We start from the raw sequence: 22,347 nt of genomic DNA on the forward strand, positions 1-22,347 counted from the left end.
TCTTTAACACAGTGCGTGCATTGTTGGGTTCTTACAAGTTTGACTGACCCGATGTGTTGTAGCCAAAGGTTGTGTTGCCACTGTAGGCATGTGAAAGGTGATGCTTTTGGTAACAGGACGCCCTCTTGTGAAATATGGGAAAAACACCATTGTGTTGACAGCTTGCTGATGACGTGGACAGGAGACAAATTAAAGGAAAAACGTGAACTCTTCACCTCTATAGTGAGGGAGTCCAGCAGCTCTGTTAGGCTGTTTGGAGCATTTTGCTGCTCTTGCGTTGACCTGCTTATCCCTTTAGGGAGAAAGGTCATTCCATTTGACAGATTTTCTGAAATTATGGAAATTTCTGTTGTTCTAAGAGAATGGGCTCTTCAGGGATGACAGTACCCGCACAGAGCACGAGGGGTCACTAACCCTAACCCTTACCCTATGTGAAAATCATAGTTACCGGATCACAATGCAATTAAACCATTTTGGAGATGTTGGACCAGTGTTGTAGATACCATTTCTACCACCGCCATCAGGACAACAATATATTTTGAAAGAAAGTTACCCCAGCTTTCCAGCAGCATTGGACGCTCCACTGATGCTGTCTTAGAGGCATATGATAGCCAAACACTGTAATAAGATGCTTTTTATTACCCATCTTTATATAGGTATATCAAAAAGGTTACACATTCAGCTTTAATTACATTTTTCTGAAATAAATATTTAAAAGCCTTTTCAAATAGAACAGAAGCAAAGTGTTTGCTCGGTGATTGTAAAATAGGGTTTACCAGGGAGTGAGTGACAGAATTGGGGCTGAGCAAGCAAATAAAGAAGATGCAAATGTAGACCTTGTTTTCGCAGTGACATGTAAATTGTTTTGACTGCGGCAACCTTTAGTTTTTGCATAAATCTTAGGTTTGCTTTATTGCAAATGCAGTATTTCTGTAGCGTTATATTCAGAGACAATCCACGTAGTAATCTCAGGTGCGCAGCAGCCTCAGTTAGCTGCCATTATTCATCTACAGGCCACAGCAGAAAAGGCAAGAAGCCGTTTCAGAAAAATCTCTGTGCATACAGAAATAAGTGTCCTTTATCGCTAACAAGATCAACTTTTCATCGTTTTTTTAAGATATAGGTTGCACGAGACACAGTGGGTGCTTGACGTAAACGGAGCTCTTCTAAGCGATGTTTTCATTTCTGTTTAGTTCTGCTCTGGGAATATTTATGGTGGCCTTGCACTTGAGAGCAATACAAACATTCATTAGTGTTATCAATGAGAACTCTCCAGTGTGCTCTAATAATGCTTTACTATCAGCCTGATAAAGGAGCACTTATTAGCAGCCTAGAATTTACAGACTTCAGATTTCCGCCAAGCTCAGTCCCTTGGGGAACGATGAGAGCGTGTTTTCGACAATAATTCATGACAAACAGATAAAACACAGAAATGAAAACAACAGACTTTGGATTACACCCAGTGCCAGACATGTTCTCTGTAAACTGAACTGTATGTGAACCAGAAATATGTCGACAGTTTTTGTTTTCTTAAAATCTATTATACATAGCTACATACATATAGATTATACCATCAGTCAACCAGTCAGTTAAAATAGTGTGCGTTTAAATAAAGCTTAAACTGCAGTGCAGAATGCAATAATATATATTCTATCTTTCGCAAATAAAATACTCTGGAAAAAAATAGTTTCTCTTTGAACTCTTTAGACCTTACTGTAATACACCGCCCACTCTTTTTTCTCCACATCGTGAGTGTGGCTCTTTACAAACCCATTTATTTCCCCGTTAATGTTTCCATTCATTTCCCCCTTTTTTTCACCATCTTCATGTTCTTTTCTCAGAGCCAGAGGTGGCTTACAGGTGTGCCAGTTCCACAAAACTTTGTTCATATCATCCTGGGCTCTGATACCCAACAGCTTTTCCTCATCACTCTTCCACGTGTCTTCATCTTCGTTGTCGCTGTCGTGTTTGCTGTGATGGCGGTGGAAGCTTCTCATCTCTCCGCTGATGTTCTCAAAGTATTGCTGGATGCAAACCTTGGCAAAGCTCTTGGCGTGCTCCTTACAGGTTTCATCGAACATCTTGCGTTCAATGTCAATATAATGGGACCAGTATTTGGTTTTGAGGAAGGCGGCCTGGGTGAAGCATGGCCGAATAGCTCGGATCAGGAAGGCAGTGAAGGTCATCATGAGCAAAACCATCCATCCGCATGCCTGTGAAATGCAGAAATGATAAATCCAGCAAAATGACCACTATTTTGAGCTCTCTAATGATGCACTATAAACAAACTATAGATGTTAGAAGGATCACACATAGACAGCCTGCTAATCTTCACTCCTTCTGATTTATCTGTGCTTGTGCAGCTACTGAAAATCAGATGTGGTGAAGAAGGCATATTTAGCAGCTTCTTGACAGCGTCATAGCTCATTAACAGAATCTGTATATCAACTGACTTTTTAGAGATATCTTACTTTTAAGCCTGTATAATTGCCCTTCAGCTGATCAAAGACCTAAATAACAGTGTGGGTGTTTTTGGAAGAAGTGGAAGAGGTCCCAGTTCCATGAATAATAAATTTCAAGGCTTATCTATTGCTCTAATAAGCCAGCAGGAAAGCTTCAGTGAGCTCAAACTGTAAAGTGAATTATAGTCTGGCAGGGAGATTTAAGTTAAGAGCAGTCTTTGAGGAATAAAGCGAAGAAACTAAAATTAGTTTTCCTTGTTTTGAAGTTAAAATAGTTCAGTGAAATGACAGCCAGGGCTGAAGCCAGGATTTTAGAGACACTGAGGTCACGAGGGCCCACATTGGTACTCTTTTGATGGTTTTATTTAATTAGATTATTCATATTATTATTATTTTTTTGTGAATTAAATTTGATTGCGTAAATGCCTTTTAAAGGACAACTCTCTACAGTTTAGAAAGATGGTGAATCTTTGGTTCCTTATTTAGCTATTCATTTAGTTAGCTTAAGAGTCAAATCTAAATCTGTTCAGCCGAACAATACTTGAAACAGCCAAATACAAACTCACCAATTTATTTTTTTTAAATTAAATATTGTCAGCTAAGGGCAGTGTTGTCATTTTGTTGTCAGTCATTTTGACTCGCCATGGAGAAAAACTGCAGGTGGTACTAATAACAGTAACAATACGTCTTTTCTATTCAGCTACTCGAGTGACAATGAGTCAGCACGAACAATACCAAGACTGTGGAATTCAGCTACCATTACTTTTTAATGGAGAAATTATTGACTGATACCAGCAGCTGGACAATACCGACATTTTGTGTTCTATTTATTTTGGTTTTGGCCTGTTTATCCACATTGTTTCTGCCAGGGAAACAAAAGAAATCTGCATAATTAAAAATTGGATCACATGAGCCAGACTTCCCTCAAAAGAGCCTCGAAAGATCCCTTAAAACAGCTTGAAATCTTTCAGCTCTTCATTCTGCTGTGTTTGAAGATGTAGTCAGCACAAACATTGGCCACTCACAATGATAAATGTCTTTTTTTTTTACCGTTGGTGTAAATCAGCAAGGATGACACCAAAGTCCTTCAAGAAGCAAAGCTCACCGCTTTGCTCCCATCTTAGCAAAATCTTTAGGCAGGTATGTGGGGGTTTATTTTTAAACGGCTAAATGAATGGAGAGAAGGCCATAAAAGTTATTTTCTTTATGATCATAGGGACAAACCTGAAAAAACCCACTAACAACTAAAGCTGCTTTATTATGGCTCTAGAGCACAGAATAAAATTCATGTTGTGGTTACAGCAGACAGAGAAAAAATAATATGTTAAAACTTTCAGGAGCATCTATTGTGCACTTGTGTCAATGGAACAACATGATTGGCTCATACACCGATCAGACATAACATTTATCTCCTTATCATCTCACCCTTTAGTGGGTGAGATATATTAGTGTTCTCAAAGCTGAGTTTTAGAAGCAGGAAAAATGGGCAAGTGTTAGTATTTGAGCAAGTTTGACAAGGGCCGAATTGTAATGGGTAGGCCACTGGGTCAGAGCATCTCCAAAATTGCAGCTGTGTGGTGTTCTTGGTCTGCAGTGGTCAGTATCTATTAAAAGTTCAAGGAAAGAAGAGTTGTGAACAAGGGTCACGGGCAACCAAGGCTCACTGACGAGTTTAGGGTGGGGAGGCTGGTCCATGTGGGCCAATCCCACAGATGAGCTGGTGTAGCTCAAAAAACTTAATGCTGGTTCTGACAGAAAGGTGTCAGAAAACACAGTGCCTCACATTATTATTATTATTATTATTATTATTATTATTGCTGAGCCCTGTCAACCACCAAAAATGTGTGCATCAGAACTGGACCGTAGAGCAGTGGAAGAAGCTAGCCTGGTGTGATGAGTCCCATTTTCTTTGACATCACTGGGATGGTCAGGTGCATGTGAATTGCTTACCTGGGGAACACTTGGCACCAGGATTCACTATGAAGAAGGATAGCTGGCAGAGGCAGTGTAATGCTTTGATAATGCTCTGCTGGGAAACCTTGGGCCCTGCCATCCACGTGGGTGTTACCTTGATATTACCAACCTAAGCATTGATGCAGACCATTTACACCCTGTCATGAGAACAGTATTCCCTGATGTCTGTGGCCTCTTTCAGCAGGATAATGAGCCCTACTAACAAGCAAAAATGGTTCGGGGATAGATTGAGAAGGACAACAAAGAGTTTGAGGTGTTGACCAATCAAGCATCTGTGGGATGTGTTAGACCAGGGGTCCCCAATCCCAGTCCACGAGGGCCGGTGTCCCTGCAGGTTTTAGATGTGTCCTTGATCCATCACAGCTGATTTTAATGGATAAATTACCTTCTCAACATGTATTGAAATTCTCTCTCCATGTGATTCAGGTGTGTTGACCCATTGTGAGATCTAAAACCTGCAGGGACACCGGCCCTCCTGGACTGGGATTGGGGACCCCTGTGTTAGACAAACATATCTGATCCACGGAGGCCACACCTCTCATCTTACAGGATTTAAAGGATCCGTTGCTAACATCTTGGTGCCATATACCAAAGCAGAACTTCAGGGGTCTAATGGAGTCCATGTATCCACAGGTCAGGACTTTTTTTTGCCAGCAAAAGAGGAATCAACACAATATTAGTTGGTCATAATGTTACGGTTGATCGGTGTATGTTTCCCATTTTGGCTATTAATATGCTTTTTGGATGAAGATATATTGGTGTATCCTCTAAATGCAGTGTTTTCACTGTTTATTTCACACTTGTATATTTAATGTTATCTTTTTTTCTCAATTCTACTAAAAGTAACATTCTTGTATTTGGCCCTGACAGTTTCACTAAGGAGGTCAGCACATCGGCCCCACATCGGCGGTAATTAGATCATTTTCTAAGAAGCTTTTGGTATCATCTTTGAACAACATCTAAAGTTTGAATCTCTAAGCTGTCTAATATCTTAATCTCTAAGAATGTCTAAACTCATCCAGTCCAGTCTATTTCAAAAGTCAGACCTTAACTATCTGGAACTTTTAGTCGACACTTCAATTTTCTCTCGCCTTGATTATTTTAACTCACTTTTCACTTGTATCTCTCAGTTCTTCATAGCAAGTCCTATTATTAACACGTAAAGCTCTACATGAGCAGGCCCCTGCTTATGCAGTGCATCAGGAAAGTATTTATAGCTTTTTACTTCTTCCACATTTCGTTAAATTTATTTTCAACACAAAATTCTGCCCACCCCTTAATGATAAGTTTTCCTAAGTAAAAAAAAAAAAGCTTGAAATTCTTACGAATTTATCAAAATGAATAAATACATAAAAATAGAAAATGTACATAGATTTTACAGCCTTTGCTTCACCGTAGGCATGGTATTGGCCCAGTTTCTGCCAGACATATTGCTTGGCATTCAGGCCAAAGAGTTAATATTTATTTCATATTTGTTTAATCTCGTCAGGGTCGAGAGAAAGAGCAAGGCTGGATTTCTGTGGAATGGCTATTGGGTTCTCGGTCACCTCCATGACTAAGGCCCTTCTACCTTGATTGCTCAGATTGACCATGCGGCCATCTCCACAAAGAGTCCTGGTGGTTCCAAACTACTTAAATGTATGGATGATGGGATCTAGTGTGCCCATTTGGACCTCGACAGAATCCTCTCTCTGAGGGTATTAATATAGCACCAAATCACAATGAGAGTCACCACAAGGCATTTTTTATATTGTAAGATAAAGACCCTACAATAAAATAACACTCAATGCATCATGACTTCAGTAACCGCGGCCTATTGCAGCATAACTAAGGGAGGATTCAGGGTCACCTGATCCAACCCTAACTATATGCTTTGTATAAAAGAGTAGTTTTAAGCCTAATATTAAAAGTAGAGAGGGTGTCTGTCTCCTGAATCCAAACTGGGAGCTGATTTCACAGAAGAACCAAGCTGAATTCTCCGGCTCCCATTCTACTTTTAAAAACACTACGTAACAAAAGTAGTCCAGCAGTCTGAAAGCAAAGTGCTTTACTGGGGGTGTTTGGTACTCTGAGATCTTTAAGATGAGATTGGCCCTGATTAATCAAGACCTTGTATGTGAGTTGAAGGATTTTTAATTTCATTCCGGATTTAACAGGGAGCCAATGAAGAGAAGTCAATATTTCTCTCACAGTGGCTTCTCTTCATTGGCTTAACAGGTGTGTGCCTTTCCAATTCATGTCCAATCAACTGAATTTACAACAGGTGGCCTTCAATCAACTTGTAGAAACGTCTAACAAAGGATCAGTGGAAATAGGATACACCTGAGCTGAATTTTGAGTGACATGGGAAAGGCTGCGAATGCTTATGTGCATGTTATGCTTTTTGTTTTGTTTTTTTAAATAAATTTGCTAAACATTTGAAGCAATTTTCCACTTTGTCATTATGGGATATCGTGTGTAGAATATTGAAGAGAAAAATAAACTTAATCCATTTTGGAATAAGACTGTACCATAAAAAATTGTGGAACAAGTAAAGGATACTTTATGGTTGCACTGTATATCAAAGCTGGTGAGACCTTATCACTCAAATCATTTGATGAAGGTCTCCTATTTGTTCCGTGTGCTTTACATTAAAACCAGAGTCTATCTAGCTTATAACCTTGGAACAGCCTTTGTCAGCCTACGAGTTCAGCCGATTCAGTGATTTCTTTTCAACCACTGCCAAAAAGTCTTGATTGAGGGTAGCTTCCCCTAATCTTTCTCCCATTATTTGGGCCATAGTTTGCATCTATTTGCCTGTATGGAAGTGTGTATGTTGGAATGAATGCCTGAATGTTGGATCATGTGGTGTCTGCCTTTTTTTTTTTCTTCAAACGGGTAAACACTTTGTAACTATGTGTTTGGAAAAGTGCTATACAAGTTAAGTTTTTTGTTTGCTATCGAAGTGGCTTATCAAACAACCATCATGGCATATAGCCACCAGCTTATCAACTATTAATATTTTTCATAAATGTGGTGAGAGAAATTGCACACCTTGCTTGATTTTGTCAGAAAGTCATACTTAGAAACCACTCACACAGGGTTGCAAATAAACAATGGGATACCTGAGATATACACTTGATGTATCTCGATGCTGCCTCTCTTAATTCCTTATCCTCAAACAGGTCTTTACAAGGGATACGTGCCAGGAATTTTAACTTCTCCGTCTCTGACATTCCTTGAATGACACTGGAATTCGCAAACCTGTCAATATCCAAGCTGATGCTGAAAGCGCAGAGGAAGCTCTTCCCATCCATGAGAGTGACAGACACCCACACTGCAGGGGCAATCAAAGATCTCTGTGTGATTGAGCAAAACATGTAGCGCAGGATTGTTGGATCCTTGATTCTTTTCCCAGTGGGTCTTTTCCACTCCTCTGCCAACACTGACACATTATTGTTCAATACAAAACCTAACAAAAAGAACCATATGGGAGGAATAAGAAGCAGTCCGATCCCATAGGTGTAGTTATACTCTGGCATACAGGGACAGCTGAACTCAAACGCTGAGTACATTTGAGCACTAGCTAGTGCCATGATACCACAGATTCCATTCATAAAAGACTCCTGGTTGGATTGGAGAAACTGGAACATCATACGAAACTTATCCATCTTGAGAAATGTGTCGGGTCTTTAGTTCACAAATACTTAAACCTGTTAAAAAAAGGACAGTAACATGTTTAAGATAAGGCAAAAAAGGCATAAAATCAGATTTTTACGAGAAATGATTATAGGTTCTAGTAAAATCTTTATTAATGGTTAAAAAATAATTGCAAATATTTTACATGTGATATAGAAATCTATAAAAGATGGCAAAGATCAACTTTTGGAGTGCCATACTGTGAAACAACTATTTGAATGTTGAATTTTAAGGGAAAATAAACCATCAGGCCAAATGCTATATGTGTTATTAAGCAGTCAAGTAAGTGATAAATAGACTTTTGGTTCTGCATTCCTTTTTCTATTGAATTAGAGGCTTAGTAGGTAGAGAAATATCACAACACTGGACTGTCAAAATTTATTAAAAGTGATTATTACTTATCTTTAAAGCATTTGGAACTTACTGCATATTCATTAATTAGGCCATAAAACATAATTTATTAAAGGCACCATGTTAAATAGTGATATTATAATCTCTGTAAACTATGACTTCTACTTTAAAACAGCTTTAATGTGGACTGGGCTATCGGTTTAATATAGAGGAATAAATACAAGAAATACATAAAATACACTTACCTCTTTAAACAAGAGTCAATGAATAGATCAAAGGTTTAAAAAAACCATATAAGGACAGTGTCCATAATAGAAGTTTTGCTGTTGTACTTAGCAATCATCATACCCCTGACCAACTGAAAGGTGCTTCTCGAACTCTCTGTCCAAAGCGAGCAGCATCATCTGTCATCATGCCCCTCCCTTCATAGGCACCTGTCTTTAGTGTGATGCCAAAACAAATTCTGATTCACCCCACATTCTCAAAAGTACACCTGTTAAAGGGAACATATAGTTTCCATCGTTTCTGGGAATGCCTTTATTTGCTAATATGCATGCAGTGTGTGGTGAGGTTTATTCGAGAAACCCGAACTTCGAGGGTGTAGTTGTGTTAATGTGTAGTCGTAACAACGAAGACATGCAAAAACACTTTCAACCCATTCAAATATCTGTGGCTTTGGCTGGAAAATGTAATTGTCTAAGAGGTGAGGGTTCAGCCTGTTCTCACTTGCGTAATCAAAACCAGAAGAATCAAATCGAAGGCTTCACTTTTAAAATATAACTACTAATGTTATCACATATTGATTACTTTATTTCACATAACTCTTTTAGAGCACCTGGACCCACTGACTGTAATAGAGCTTGACAAACCAGTTAGAAACCCACAAGAAGATAAAAGACAGAGGCACTCTCTGCTATTCATGCATATAAAACACCATTGTTTTTATTTGAACAAAGGTAGGTGGCTAAATGCGTTCATTTCATAGTATACTATGAAATGATCTAAACAACCTCATACTACTTACTGGTAAAAACTGTCTAACCGATTCAAAGTAATTGCTCAATTCTGACATTTTGAAATTGCAGTTGAATTTACAGGAAGTCTGTGCTATCTTTTCTTCTGTCTATTGCACAGGAAAATGTCACAGCAGAGCACATGGGCAGGGTGTGCAGGAAATAAGTCACAGAAGGCAACCTACATCTAAAATAGGAAGAGATCACAGAACCTGCGGCTGTGCAAGGTTGATCTCTTAGTTCCGTCTGTATACCTATTCAGTGCGTTGCATTATTGAGATAAACATACTTTCTGGTGCGTATTCTTCTTCTCTTTTAATGTCATGTGCAAAAAGTAATCTAGTATTTAGCATATAAAGTAACAACAGAAAGAAATAAGTAAAGAGAGGAAGTTGCTTCGTTCTCTGTTTTCTTGCATCACTGTAAAATTTGCTAGCAGGAACATTGTTTTTGAATTATTTTAATGGATAATTGCAAGGTTTTAGATTCAGTCGTGTTTTGTTTTATTAATCACTAATTAATCACATGCATTTTTATAATTGACTGAATGCTGCCATTTAATTCACTCATAGACAATACTGACGATGCAAGAAACTCTGCTGAGAGTGTTTGTGGTGGGTCTCGGTCTCCTAATGTGTCCAAAGGATGACCCTGGAGTTGAGGAATGGGACGGTATTGTCAACAAGGACATGCAAAGGCATGAAGAGAAGCTGCTGAGAGAGAAAGAGAAACTCGACCAGGAAATGCCACCTGTCAGTGAGAAAATACACACAGACAAAAATGAGACTGAACATGACAGAAACTTTCATGATGAACAGAAGTCTGATCAAAACGTCACTGAAAAAGACAAACTTTTAGAGTCAGAAGGACATGGCAGCAATCATGAATTACTACGGGGCCGATCCACAGCTAAATCAGATCCAAGTGTGCCTAAAAATGATAATGCTGAACCAGAGGCTGCTTTAAAGACATCACAAGATGCTAATGAGCTAAAGGGAAAAGATATCCATACTGACAGCTCTTTTGGAGACCCTGGCAAACCACAGGGGCAGCATGCAAGACCTGAGAAGGAAATATCTAGTTCCAAAGGACAAGACACACCTTTTAAAAATGTCAAGACATCAGAAAATGAAACCTCAGAGAAATCAATTGCAGAATGGGAAAGAGATTACCTCTGGTACATTTGGAACACATTCTCAGTGATTTCCATGATCCGTTTCTGTTGGAAATACCTGAATAGGAATTCCCAAATGACACAAATAGCAGCCTCCCCTGTGACGTGCGCTGCTGATGAAGTGCAGCTACCAGACATCGGCACACTTAACGATTTTTATGCTAAATACGTTCAAGAATCATCTCAAAAGAAGTGGAGGAAGGATGAGTTTCTGGAAGGATTTGCAAATGACCTACTAGATGCTATGAGGACCATATGTGGTAAAAATGGCAGTATGGTGATTGAGGACTTTCAGATGCTCAGTGCCTGTAATATCATTGTCCCTTTGACCCCACCTAAGCCATTTAGTTTTCACATTCAGCTCTGTAACCACAAAGGGAGGGATTTTTCAAATATGCCAGTGTGCGGTCAAATAAAACTTTTGGAAAATAAGAAAACCCAAGATTGCCCCTGTCAGACCTCTGATGCAGATGAGGATATGGTTTGCCTGCTGCATTCTGACCACAATGAGAACGTAAGGACAGAAATTACTGAGGTTTGTGATGGTTTTCTGTGCTCAAAGAACACTCCTTTCTTGTCAAAATCACTGGTCTCCAGATGGTTTCAGAGCACTATAAAACAAGCATGGAGACTGATTTCACACAAGTATGAGTTTGAGCTCAATATTCACTATATTGATGCTCCTGGTGCTCTAGTGATCAGGTTCAAGTCAGGCAAGAAGATCACCTTTAGTATGAATCCCGTGGTTACATTTAATGATGATGCTTATTTTTTCATCACACCTTGGTCCTCAAGTGATGCAGATACTTTCTGGAGACTATCCTTAACCAGCTATGAAGACCATCTCCTAGAACATCTCTCGAAACGCCTGCCTGAAAATGCTTGTCATATTCAAGCACTTGAAATTGCACGTTTCCTTCACAAGAGGCAGACTGCAATGACAGGAAGTAGTGCGCTGAAAGATTTTCATTTCAAAACGGCCCTAATGCATCTGCTTCTCACCACAGACCCAAGACACTGGAACGCAAACTGTGTTGATTCGAGGTTACGAGACTTGCTATCCTTTATAGAAAGAAGCCTTGAGAAAAAGGTACTGAAACACATTCTCATTGGCAGTTCTTTAACTGAGGTTATTGAACTTCCTGCTGAATTAATCAGAGCAAAGCCAGTGAATCTCTTCTATCCTCTTGTGGTACATAACTGCATGTACAGGAACGCTATGATGCATTTCCAGGAGATGCTTAGAAACGCATACATGATGGTTGATGATTACGCAAAATATACTGAAAGAGCAAACTGAACATTTGACGACAGTGCAATTTAGAGTTTTAATTTTCAATTGAACCGTTGACAGTAAACAAGTTGTTGTACATTCATAAATGGCATACTGTGCAGAGTTCAAGAAATAAAGCCGCTATTTTTTAAAACAATTCTGATCATTTAAACATTAAATTATTGGTCCCAATTGTTTAGGAAGTCCTTATGTTTTTCTGTATCTGAGTCATCCAAGTTGAACATGCCAGCATCACGGGACTTCATCTTGGGCTCAGACTTTACATGTTCATCTTCACTGGTCAAGTCAACCATCCAAGAGTGACTTGAGATTATCTTCCTAGAAGCTGGTGGAGGGGGGGAAAAAAAAAAAAAAAAAAAAAAAAAAAAAAGTTTAAAATTTTATTTGCTCACATGTGAGACCACTTTCATGCCTTCAGTGTTCTGCAAGACTGTCTGGTTGTCAGTTTGCATCAAAAAGACTTCATTCAACTTGCAATGAGCTAAGCTTAGCTGAGTGAAAAGCTATTGCATCTCATGTAAATTTAAAAATTACCCCTTTGCTGTGGTGACGAGCAAGTTGATTCACAACAAGCGCACACAGTGTCATACCCGTAGAGCTCTTTCCAGCTAAAACACAAAGCGGGGTCAAAAGATTTGATGATAGCAAGCACAAAAGTAACACCTCGTAGAATTTCAGTTTAGCCAACTCACCTTCCAGTCACTGGATCATAGTTACAAGCCTTCGAATTACGAGTTGGAGTAGGTGACCCCATAAAGATCTCACAGTGCAAGTACTGTTCCTAAAGAGACATTGCATTTAGTGTTTACATAATGCATTTCATGGCATCCATTTCTATACAACCTATTGAGGCTACCTGTGATGAGATCATGGAAGCAGAGTCCTTGAAGATGACAGCTCCCACAGTCAATCTCTGCACCATCTTCGAGCTACCAGTAAGGAACTTTGACTGTAGCATCACCTTGCCATCAATCATACAGCTAGAATTGGAGATCACAGGTTTATCCACTCGCAGCAAGTCACCCCAGTTTTAATTATGATACTGTAAAATTATTACCCATTGTTGTCAACGACTGTATATTTAGGATTTGAGTCTGGGTTGCTGGAAGGGGTCATGAAGCACTTGTTGATGTAGAGCCTTTTATTTCTAGAGCTTGCTGTGGTGTAAAGTACACTGGCCTCAAAGTACATCGACTGTCCCAAGGTGTAGATTTTGGTCCCAGTGACATTATTTCCAGACGCTTTAGTAGGGTGAAAGTGGCAAAGCACAATAAAAGGCAAAAATAAATCAGGCTGCTGCATATGTTTGGCTAACTGAGTGCATTGTGATGAGTTCTGAAAAATGTTTGTGGAACATTTTATCCTTCCCTAAGCTTTCACCAGTATGGATGCTGTTGTAGCTCCATAGTGTACATTTGCATGCCAAAAGACAGGCAGCTGTTATGGTATATGAAATAAACATTTGCTTGAACTTAAGCTTGTCTGTGGTGTACTTTCTATAAAAAAAATTTAAAAAAAAGTCCTTGCACAGAAAGGTTTGTCAAATTTCTATTTCCTCATTCATACCTAGAATTAAAAAGGTTTGGATGCTACTTTCCACTTTGATAGAAGACTTTGGGAGTTTAATATTTAGTGTTACCAGCCATATTTGAAAGTCTTTACTTTAAAACATACTTAAGGCCTACCATTTGAAGAATTCAAATTTTGGACAGCAATGAAATTTAGTCTAGAATGTTTACCATCTACAAGGGTGAGGCTGAACATTCTTTTTTGTTTCAGTGCTCTGAAAACTGTTCCTCCTCGCAGTTTGGGGTGGAAGCCAACTTTGTATGAGTGAAAGAACCTGCAATAGTTAAAATTAATTAATTGGAGACAATTTTAAAATTAAGGACACTTGGCTGATTGAAAGGCTTTCACAATCTTTTTTTTTTTTACAAAAAAAAAGTCTTACCTGGGAAACCGACACTGCAGAGGAATTTCAAATGGCATTTCCCTTAAAACTGGAGTGGTTTGTCTGAAGCGGAGAACATTGCTGATGGACAAGTAATCTGCATGACTCTGGAACATAAACATTTCCATTTGGTTTGTCACAGTAAAATATGAAACAAATACATTAGGACATTCACCAACCTCTTTCTTGAATCCACAGCCAGTTACAAAAGAGTAGAGAAAGTAGTAATAGTGCTCATTTTCTTGGTTAACGGGGCATGTACCTAGTTTCAAATATTTGTATGCATCTCTGGATTTGAAGACCCTTTTCCTGATTCTTACATACATTTTATCCACATGGCACAAAATTTCAACCACATTGTCTCTGCCCATTTCTGCTCCTCCAGTTACAGGAGCAGCAGGAGCACTAGCAAGCAATATTTTCCTGGCCCATTCAGGAAGGGGCCTGACTCCCCTTTCTGGCTTGAAAAGCTGCTTTTGGTCATAGGAGGCTGGGACATTGAGATACTTGGGTAACTTCATTGCTTCAGGTGTTGAAAGATCTCCATGTGATGCACTCCTCTTGAGTTGAGGTGCAGAATCTTCCGTTTCATCTTCATCTGCCACTGTCTCCATTTTTTCCTGGTCTAATTCAGGATCTTGCCCAAACACACCATACTCAGCTTTATCTATAAACTGAAAACAGGCAGACCAAAACAGCAGAAATAAAAACCCAGCCTGCATCAGCCCCATTACTATTACTATTACAATTTTAAATTCCAGTGGCTGCCTCACACTGCTGGTCCTTCAACTAATAAAGCAGTGTTTCAGCCAGCTTTTGTATTCTTCAGTTCAGAAAGAATTCACACACCTGCTAGAAATGACAATCAGTGCCAACCAATGAGTGGTGGCCAGCAATAATCAGCTTTTTTTAGTGGAAAGTGGGTGGTGTTAAATTATGCTTCTTCCTAATCCTTTTTGATGTTTTTTATGATGATAATTTTTTTCATATGGTTTGTTTTGTTTGCTTGTGTTTTTTGTTTATTTCTTTTTTATTATTATTTAAACATGGTCAAAATAAAGCGACACATTCAATTACATTTCTCACATTTTCTTTCTGGTTGACAGTTTGACACCATTTTTTTTATTATGTTTTTAATGTTGGTCTGTTGGTGGTTCCCCAAATTGAAAGCTAAATTATACCCACAACCAAATTGTTACATACAGGGAAACGGTGTTCATTTAACTTCTGGCTTCTATTTAGCTTCTGGCTAAATCAACACAGGCTACAACTTAGCAGGAGTTGCCCATGTTCGGTTAATTCATAGTATTCATACAGATGCATATCGTACTTTTTACGAGTCCACATGTTTGGATAATTCATAACCGTATCGTATTTAGGAAATGGTGATTTAAAGTATAATTTTTGTTGTTGTTGTTGTTGTAATTTTATAACTTTAAACCGTGCTAGGATGTGACGCAGTTGATGATGCTGACGCAGTTCCTTACCAGGAAGTTCCAACATAGTACATAGTACAGTACACTGTGGATGTACGTTTTGCTTCAAAGTGGAATACTCCTCGTAGGTATTTTCTTTATAAACAAAGGGAAGAAATCGCCTTTTGATTTTATTAGAGTACATTTATATGTAGGACAAAACAGAGTCGTTTTTGTTTTGTACTTGTAGTTTGTAGTAGAATGCGTTACTGTCGTTTTTGTTAACTGGCTAGCTAACAAGCCAGCTAGCACCCGTGGTTGTTTAGATCAGTTAATATTGACGTTACATCAACAGGAACTAAATTGGGGTTCTAGTGCTAAATCGCGGGGTTGTTTTTCCATTGCATTCAGTGGAATAACGAAATAGCTGCATTTTTCAAAGTGTGTGCGAAGTAAAAGGTAATAGTTAACTTAAATCGTAAGTAGTGCACAAGCTAACTCATTAGCTAAGCCCAGCCGCGGTCGTCTTCCCTTCGGTACCACACTCGGGGACTGCTTGGTTTCTCCAGTGGATGCCTGGTGAGCTTAAAAGGCTCTCTGTAAAGCGGAACCAATGCGTGGGATGATGGGGACTCAGAGTAGTCCTGTCAAGAGCTACGATTATCTCCTGAAATTTCTATTGGTTGGAGACAGCGATGTTGGAAAGGGGGAAATCTTGGACAGCTTGCAAGACGGATCAGTAGAGTCTCCCTATGCGTATAGCAGTGGTAAATATCAATATCGATTTTTCTTTATTATTTTGAGATGACTTTAAAGCCAAATATGACCAACGGTAATGTGATTTGTGTTGGATTATGTGTGATATTAGGAATTGATTACAAGACCACCACAATTCTTTTGGATGGGAGGAGAGTGAAACTTGAGCTATGGTAAGTTTTTAATTTCTTTATTTTTATTATTACTATTTTAACATAAATATATAATATTAAGAATATTAATGAGGAAAAATTATTGAGCAACCCCTCAGTTCTGGCAGTAGTTCTCTAGGCTTTCAGAGGGTCTTTCAAAGTTTTCTTTTAACACTGGCTGCTTTTTCACTCGTGTTTATTCCACTCCTTGTGCCTGCACATTTTTAGAGGAATGTTGTTCTTTGTTTTGTTTTGTGTTTGTTGTTGTTGTTGTTTTGTATGTCAAGCCATTTAAAACTGATTTATGAATCATCCAAGCATTAAAAAGACTTTTAACTAAATGGTTGGACTAATGTTGTCTCCACAACAGACAACTTGCTAAAGAAGTGATTTTAAATTGTATCTTTAACACGTTTTAAAACTAGCAGCCTGTTGCAAAACACACAGAATTTAATCAATTTCTTTAGTAATCTACCAAAAATGCCAAAGAGAATACATTTTGACAAGCATACAGTAGTATTTTTCTCACCAACAAGGTGGTTCCAAAAGTGATTAGATGAAAACCTTGCATATCGGAGCATGTTGTGTAGTACTTCTTTAAAAAATTCAGGAAGTTAAACCAGTGCAGGACAAAACAAGGAGTAGCAGGCCTAAAAAGTATTTTCACCTGATGAACAATATCTGAAAGTTATGTCTTTAAGAAATAAGTAGAAAGCAAAGACCTGACACATCACATGATATATGCATTTGGCCTTTCAGTTGATCCATTTATTTTACACCAAAACCTCTTCTGAAATGGGCTTAGTGGAAGAGTGGCTGTCAGGAAAACAGGGAGATAAAGCTGGTGTGTGCCAAATTACACAAGAACTGCACTAAAAATCAATGCCAACAAGACTCATGGAGGGATTAATGTAGATGTTTTGTTCAAATTGTCATCACCAGTGTGGGATCATGTTGACATAGAAATGAACAAAAGGCAGCCAGCGTCCAAAGACGAGCTTTGGGATGTTCCTAAAAAGCCTGGAGAACTATACCTGAACTAAAGGAATTACAAGAATACTCCCTAAGAGAGTTCAGGCTATGTTTAAGAGTAAAGGTGGTTATGCCAAACGTTGACTTTCAAACTCATTATATTATACACTGTATTTCCATGTATGCACTTTACAAAAAATCACTGCATCCATTTCCCATCTCTCTTGGAAATAAGAGGCATTTCAAGAGTTCTGCAGAGTGTTTTAAGCTGGTAATGGCTGTAGAAATGAACAAACCTGGAGTAGGCCTATTTTTCTAGCTTGTGCTTATGTGCCTCTTCAACAGGGACACATCAGGACAAGGCAGATTCTGCACCATCTTCAGGTCTTACTCTCGTGGAGCACAGGTGACTGGAAAAGCCATTAGAAATATATATATATATATATATATTTTCCTTATTGTGGAATTCAATATTTATGTTAATCAATAAATGTTTTTCTTCTACAGGGCATCCTGCTGGTGTATGACATCACGAATGGCTGGTCATTTGATGGCATTGACCGTTGGATCAGAGAAATTGATGAGGTAATTTCCTTCAGCTAATCTCTGGAGTACAAAGAAATACTGGAAGCACATATAGATGCATGATGTCCCCTGTGTGAGAAAATCTTTTTTTAATCTCTGGTACAGAGTGTGTATCAGAGCGCTGTTTATAAACATTTCAGTTTCAGTTATGTAGGCAAATTGTTACAACCTCTTTTAATAGTGTGTACTTTATGTACTGTCTGTTATGCAAGTGCCAGCAACAAACCTTAACCTCAGGCAACTAGGCGCCAAAATTAACTTCACATATATTGGTAATTAAAAAAAAAAGAGAGGCAAATTTAAAAATGAATTTTAGGAAAACGAGCAGCACTGACAAGGCCATCTATCTCAGTCTCTGCATTGATGACGGGTATGACAGCGTAACGTATTTATTTATTAAGTTTTTCAATTGAAGAAAACTTTAATGTAGCTCAAGCTTAAACAAACCAGTATTTCAGCAAAACCATGTGGTAATATAGCGGACGTTTCACAACCCAACTTGACTGATGATACAGCAACGACATCATTACATGATTTTCAGCAAAACCCTGTGGTAATGGGACCGATATTTCACAACTCAACTGGACTGGAGAGAAAGTGACTTGCATTTCAAGCAATTAAAAGAAACCTGGTTTGAAAATACTTTTGAATTTGTGTGTAGATTTTTAAATTATTACCTTGTAAGGGTGGTCCAGAGAGAACCCTTGTTGAAAACCATGTACTTGTTGCCAAATCACAGTTGATGTGGGCAGTTGAGTTAATTATGAGGACCTAGATAATAACGTCTTTAGGTTTTACAATAGATGGATGTCTCCTCGATGGTTCTGTGTAACAAACCATCTGTCTCATTGGTTTGTAAATCTGTGGAACTTCCAGACAGTGTTTTATCCAAGCATGCAAGCAACAGTTAGCCTATCACTGCAGCACCCACTATTAATGTTGGTCCACATGTATCACATTACAGGTCGAGTTTTACAGTGACATTATATTGTTTCCTTCAGCATGCCCCAGGTGTGCCCCGGATTCTTGTGGGAAACCGGCTTCACTTGGCTTTCAAGCGGCAGGTTCCAACGGAGCAGGCACGAGCTTACGCAGAAAAGAACAGCATGACATTCTTCGAGGTCAGTCCGCTCTGCAACTTCAACGTCATCGAGTCCTTCACAGAGCTTTCACGCATCGTGCTGATGAGGCATGGGATGGAGAAATTCTGGAGGCCCAATAGAGGTGAGCTGGTTACGTTACTATATTTTTATTTATTTATTTTTTTCTAACCAGACTTGGGAGAAAACATATTTTGTTTTGTTTTTCTTTGTGTAATAGTTACACAAATCCTTCCAGAAAGTGGATCATGTAGATGCATTGCTGCAAGATTTCTTCTTCTGTTACTCAGATGTGAATAAATCAGTTTCAGTACTGAATCCTGTGTTGAATCCCAGAACATCATACACTGTAGTGGACATCATCATTGTTTGCATTTATACTTGTGTCTGGATTACTTTTTTGATCAAAGGTGAAACTCTGCTTATCGTAGGGACTTGGACCTAATAAATATTAGGTAGCCATTAATTTTCCTCAAAGGCAGAAGAGATAAGACTTAAGAAGTGATCTCTATATTGTCATCTGCAGTCTGCATTTCTGCCAATAGTTTTCATAGCATTTACTGCGGGGTAGTCTCTACTGTGCCCCTACATAAATCAAGCTCGCTCTGTGATAAGAAAACTAAGATTTTTATTTATGTTGTATTTAAAACGCTCTCTGTTGTACAGTTTTTGTTTTATTAAATATACTCTCATTTACATAATTAAATTTTATGTAGTTGTTTGTTTTTTTTGAATGTCATGACAACACAAGTGTTTTTTCCCAAATGGAGAAAATATAAGATTATTATTTTAAAAGTATTCTTAGTTAAGATACTAATTCTGGGTAAACTACTCAGAATTGTCTGGTTTATGTATATTCACAGTTTACACTGAAGTTTGCAGGAGTAAAAATCTTTAATACTATCTCTTGTTACGCAGAATATTCTCTTGCTTAGTAAATTTGATGGATACAATGAAAAACCTTAATACGTACTGCAGATCTCTGACACGTGCTCATCCATATTCCTGTGTTTCCACAGTCTTCAGTCTGCAAGATCTGTGCTGCCGTTCTATCGTCTCCTGCACACCGGTGCACCTCATTGACAAACTTCCCCTCCCTGTGGCCATCAAGTCCCACCTCAAGTCTTTCTCCATGGCCAATGGCATGAATGCAGTCATGATGCATGGACGCTCTTACTCTGTGGCTAACAGTGCCGCCTCAGGTGGTAGCGGTGGTGGAAGCAAAGCTAACAGCCTGAAGCGCTCAAAGTCCTTCAGGCCTCCACAGAGTCCTCCAAAGAGCTCGTCGTTGTCCCCTAAAGGAAACTGTAAGATATCATAGTGAAAGAGCAGACTGATGGTTCCTCCATAGAGCCAGTGTTAAAAGTGTTGTTGCTCCAAGAGGTCATGAGGCCAGAGAAAAGTACGGAGGCCTGCCAGCAATGGATATAGCTGTGAACTTTCCTTGACCTTTTGGGAACTGACTTGGATGGTTGGTTTCTGTTATCTCTTTCCGCGTGCTGGTGCCATCTTGTGGATGTTCGTTTACCTGTACTCTACTACAGCAACTCACTGTGATCAAGTAGAATAAGATTCCCCTGGGACCAACACATGTGAATCGAGGATTACAACTCACCGGTTAACACTACAAACAAATAGAGGGGCTTCTTTTTTAAGGTTTATTGGTATTTAAAATCTGACTTGAAACTGTAAATACATTACGTGCTCTTGTTTTGTTCTGTGGTGATTGTCTTGGGAAGGAATTTCTTATGCTTGTTTTGTTTTGAATGTTTTGGGGAGACCTGCTTCAGTGTTGTCTATCATTGACATTTTTTTCCAGCCTCAGTTGTCATAACTTATTCAAAATTCACATAGTTTTTAAAATAAGATTGAATGTCATGAGAAAATCTTTTTACAAGCAGCCAAGGGCTTAAAGAGAATTTAGGATTTATTAACTGAGAGATGATGTTAGTCGAGGCATTACTTAATCTGTAAAACTGTCTGAAAAAATTCAAGCCAAGTTGGCTTGTTGGCAAGACTTAAATTTCAGCCCATTGAAATAATCCTGTATCTCCATCACTCATTTTTTCAGACAACTGTTTACTTGCTCTGACATTTTACACCTCTAAAGCTTGTTTTCTTTCTTGGATCACTGCTTAACTGGATTAAACCTTCCAGAGCGTGATCAGTTTTAATCTGTTAACTTATTAAACAATTGCTCTGTGCTCATTAGGAAACCTTGTACAAAAACATGTACAGATTGTTTGCTCATTTTGGGGGTTTAATCTTAAAAAACATTAAACATTTGTGTCTTGGTTCTTAATATTTCATAACTTGTAACGGGCGTTGGTGAGAAGAATCTTTTAATTTGGTTGCTTTGCAGATATTTTATATACATGATATGTATTTCTGAATGTAAAACAGTATTCACCTACATTTCTATGGCCATGTGGTTATATTTGAGATTGTAATAATTGGTGGTTGGAATATTCTTTAGTAGTTTCATACATTTGGTTGCACTTCTGCAGTTTCCCAGCATTGTTAAATGTGTGTGAATACTAGAAGAACTTACAGTCGTTCTTTACAGATGTGCTGTGGATATAATGCGAGCACAATGTAAGGTTGGATAAAGATTTCAGAAAGGATGTTAAGTATTTTAACCATGGCTACTGATATTTTCTTTTATTAATTGAACAATCTAAACAAATATTTTAATTTTGATCTGTACTCTTATTTTTGTTCCACGTTCAAAGAACATTGGTGAATTCCCACTTCAGCATTTTCATGGTTAAATACATGTATTCGGCTAATGGGGGGCCTACAAAAATTGGTGCATGTTTGCTATTGGCTCCTGTTCTATGTGATTTATTGAGACCAGAACAATGGATTAACAACTCTTGGGTGAACATCTAAAGCACTATATGTAAATGTTTGATAATGATTGTTGCTATCAGCGCTGTGTATTGGGATGAAGCCTTAATTCTTATTTTATCTCCATCAAAAACAGTCAAAATAAAGAGTAAAACTAAGTTGCATTTCTATTTTCATTTATTGTGTGCTTTAGATTGGGGGGGAAATTTTTCATTCAGACATTTATCAAGTTCACTGTGGGAATTGTGGGAGTATTTTTGTCCTCTTTGTCAGGTCAGAGGCATTAAATCCCGTGGGGGGGTTGAATTGATTAGCTGCTCTCTTGGTATTGGCCAGCTTTGGATATTGGTCTAACATGGCTAGGAGCGCATGAATGCACAGCGGTCAAATGTCACCCAAAGGTTGCAGGGTCATTTCCAATGAAAAGACGAGGGGAGCTGCTTCTCATTGCCCCTGAGCTGGAGCGAGACAAAGATGATTCGCACACAGATGAAAATGTGGCGCTTTATGTCTTCCCACCTGACCGTGGCATCTCTGAACTCCGCGTGAATGAGGGATGGTAGTAAACTGACCCAAGTCTAGACAAGGAGGACGTGAACAACATGTTTTGCGAGACATGA

The 22,347-nt window shown here is 38.6% G+C and overlaps 4 protein-coding genes and 1 long non-coding RNA gene across 5 annotated transcripts; 3 read left to right on the plus strand and 2 right to left on the minus strand.

Annotated features, from left to right (window-relative positions):
* Nucleotides 1-740: 740 nt before the first annotated feature.
* Nucleotides 741-8,111, minus strand: calhm1b (calcium homeostasis modulator 1b). The gene is made up of 2 exons (XM_004539319.2): nt 7,541-8,111; nt 741-2,213 (listed from the first exon to the last, which is right to left on the minus strand). Exons 1-2 carry the CDS (start codon nt 8,084-8,086, stop codon nt 1,704-1,706), a joined length of 1,056 nt encoding a protein of 351 aa, XP_004539376.1. The 5' UTR covers nt 8,087-8,111; the 3' UTR covers nt 741-1,703.
* Nucleotides 5,025-6,215, plus strand: LOC143419048 (uncharacterized). Its single transcript, XR_013099025.1, has 3 exons — nt 5,025-5,069; nt 5,307-5,345; nt 5,926-6,215. It is a non-coding gene; the product is annotated as an uncharacterized LOC143419048 (long non-coding RNA).
* Nucleotides 8,112-10,728: 2,617 nt separating the features above from the next.
* On the plus strand, nt 10,729-12,104 carry LOC101470247 (inositol 1,4,5-trisphosphate receptor-interacting protein). Its single transcript, XM_004538951.4, has one exon. The coding sequence runs from the start codon at nt 10,729-10,731 to the stop codon at nt 11,950-11,952; it is 1,224 nt and encodes a 407-aa protein (XP_004539008.2). The 3' UTR covers nt 11,953-12,104.
* On the minus strand, nt 11,962-14,701 carry zp3c (zona pellucida glycoprotein 3c). Its single transcript, XM_004538952.3, has 8 exons — nt 14,077-14,701; nt 13,898-14,004; nt 13,686-13,789; nt 13,004-13,187; nt 12,803-12,926; nt 12,639-12,727; nt 12,481-12,554; nt 11,962-12,271 (listed from the first exon to the last, which is right to left on the minus strand). Exons 1-8 carry the CDS (start codon nt 14,626-14,628, stop codon nt 12,105-12,107), a joined length of 1,401 nt encoding a protein of 466 aa, XP_004539009.3. The 5' UTR covers nt 14,629-14,701; the 3' UTR covers nt 11,962-12,104.
* Nucleotides 14,702-15,348: 647 nt separating this feature from the next.
* LOC101469960 (ras-related protein Rab-40C) lies at nt 15,349-21,885 on the plus strand. Its single transcript, XM_004538950.5, has 6 exons — nt 15,349-16,079; nt 16,181-16,241; nt 17,538-17,598; nt 17,700-17,777; nt 18,779-19,001; nt 19,897-21,885. Exons 1-6 carry the CDS (start codon nt 15,926-15,928, stop codon nt 20,196-20,198), a joined length of 879 nt encoding a protein of 292 aa, XP_004539007.1. The 5' UTR covers nt 15,349-15,925; the 3' UTR covers nt 20,199-21,885.
* Nucleotides 21,886-22,347: the final 462 nt, after the last annotated feature.

The sequence above is a fragment of the Maylandia zebra genome, linkage group LG6 (assembly GCF_041146795.1).
Source record: "Maylandia zebra isolate NMK-2024a linkage group LG6, Mzebra_GT3a, whole genome shotgun sequence".
In the NCBI taxonomy this organism is placed as follows: Eukaryota; Metazoa; Chordata; class Actinopteri; order Cichliformes; family Cichlidae; genus Maylandia; species Maylandia zebra.

What these genes read in the sequence shown, in the direction of transcription:
- LOC101470247 (XM_004538951.4), top strand. Translation starts at nt 10,729, where the DNA reads ATGACACAAATAGCAGCCTCCCCTGTGACGTGCGCTGCTGATGAAGTG.
- zp3c (XM_004538952.3), bottom strand. Translation starts at nt 14,628, where the DNA reads ATGGGGCTGATGCAGGCTGGGTTTTTATTTCTGCTGTTTTGGTCTGCC. An exon ending in TATGATCCAGTGACTGGAAG is followed by an intron (nt 12,555 to 12,638) that starts GTGAGTTGGCTA and finishes TTTGTGTTTTAG; the next exon opens with CTGGAAAGAGCTCTACGGGT. An exon ending in CTCGTCACCACAGCAAAGGG is followed by an intron (nt 12,272 to 12,480) that starts GTAATTTTTAAA and finishes CCCCTCCACCAG; the next exon opens with CTTCTAGGAAGATAATCTCA.
- LOC101469960 (XM_004538950.5), top strand. Translation starts at nt 15,926, where the DNA reads ATGCGTGGGATGATGGGGACTCAGAGTAGTCCTGTCAAGAGCTACGAT. An exon ending in TCCCTATGCGTATAGCAGTG is followed by an intron (nt 16,080 to 16,180) that starts GTAAATATCAAT and finishes GTGTGATATTAG; the next exon opens with GAATTGATTACAAGACCACC. An exon ending in CTTACTCTCGTGGAGCACAG is followed by an intron (nt 17,599 to 17,699) that starts GTGACTGGAAAA and finishes TTTCTTCTACAG; the next exon opens with GGCATCCTGCTGGTGTATGA.
- calhm1b (XM_004539319.2), bottom strand. Translation starts at nt 8,086, where the DNA reads ATGGATAAGTTTCGTATGATGTTCCAGTTTCTCCAATCCAACCAGGAG. An exon ending in ACATCAAGTGTATATCTCAG is followed by an intron (nt 2,214 to 7,540) that starts GTATCCCATTGT and finishes TGCATTTCACAG; the next exon opens with GCATGCGGATGGATGGTTTT.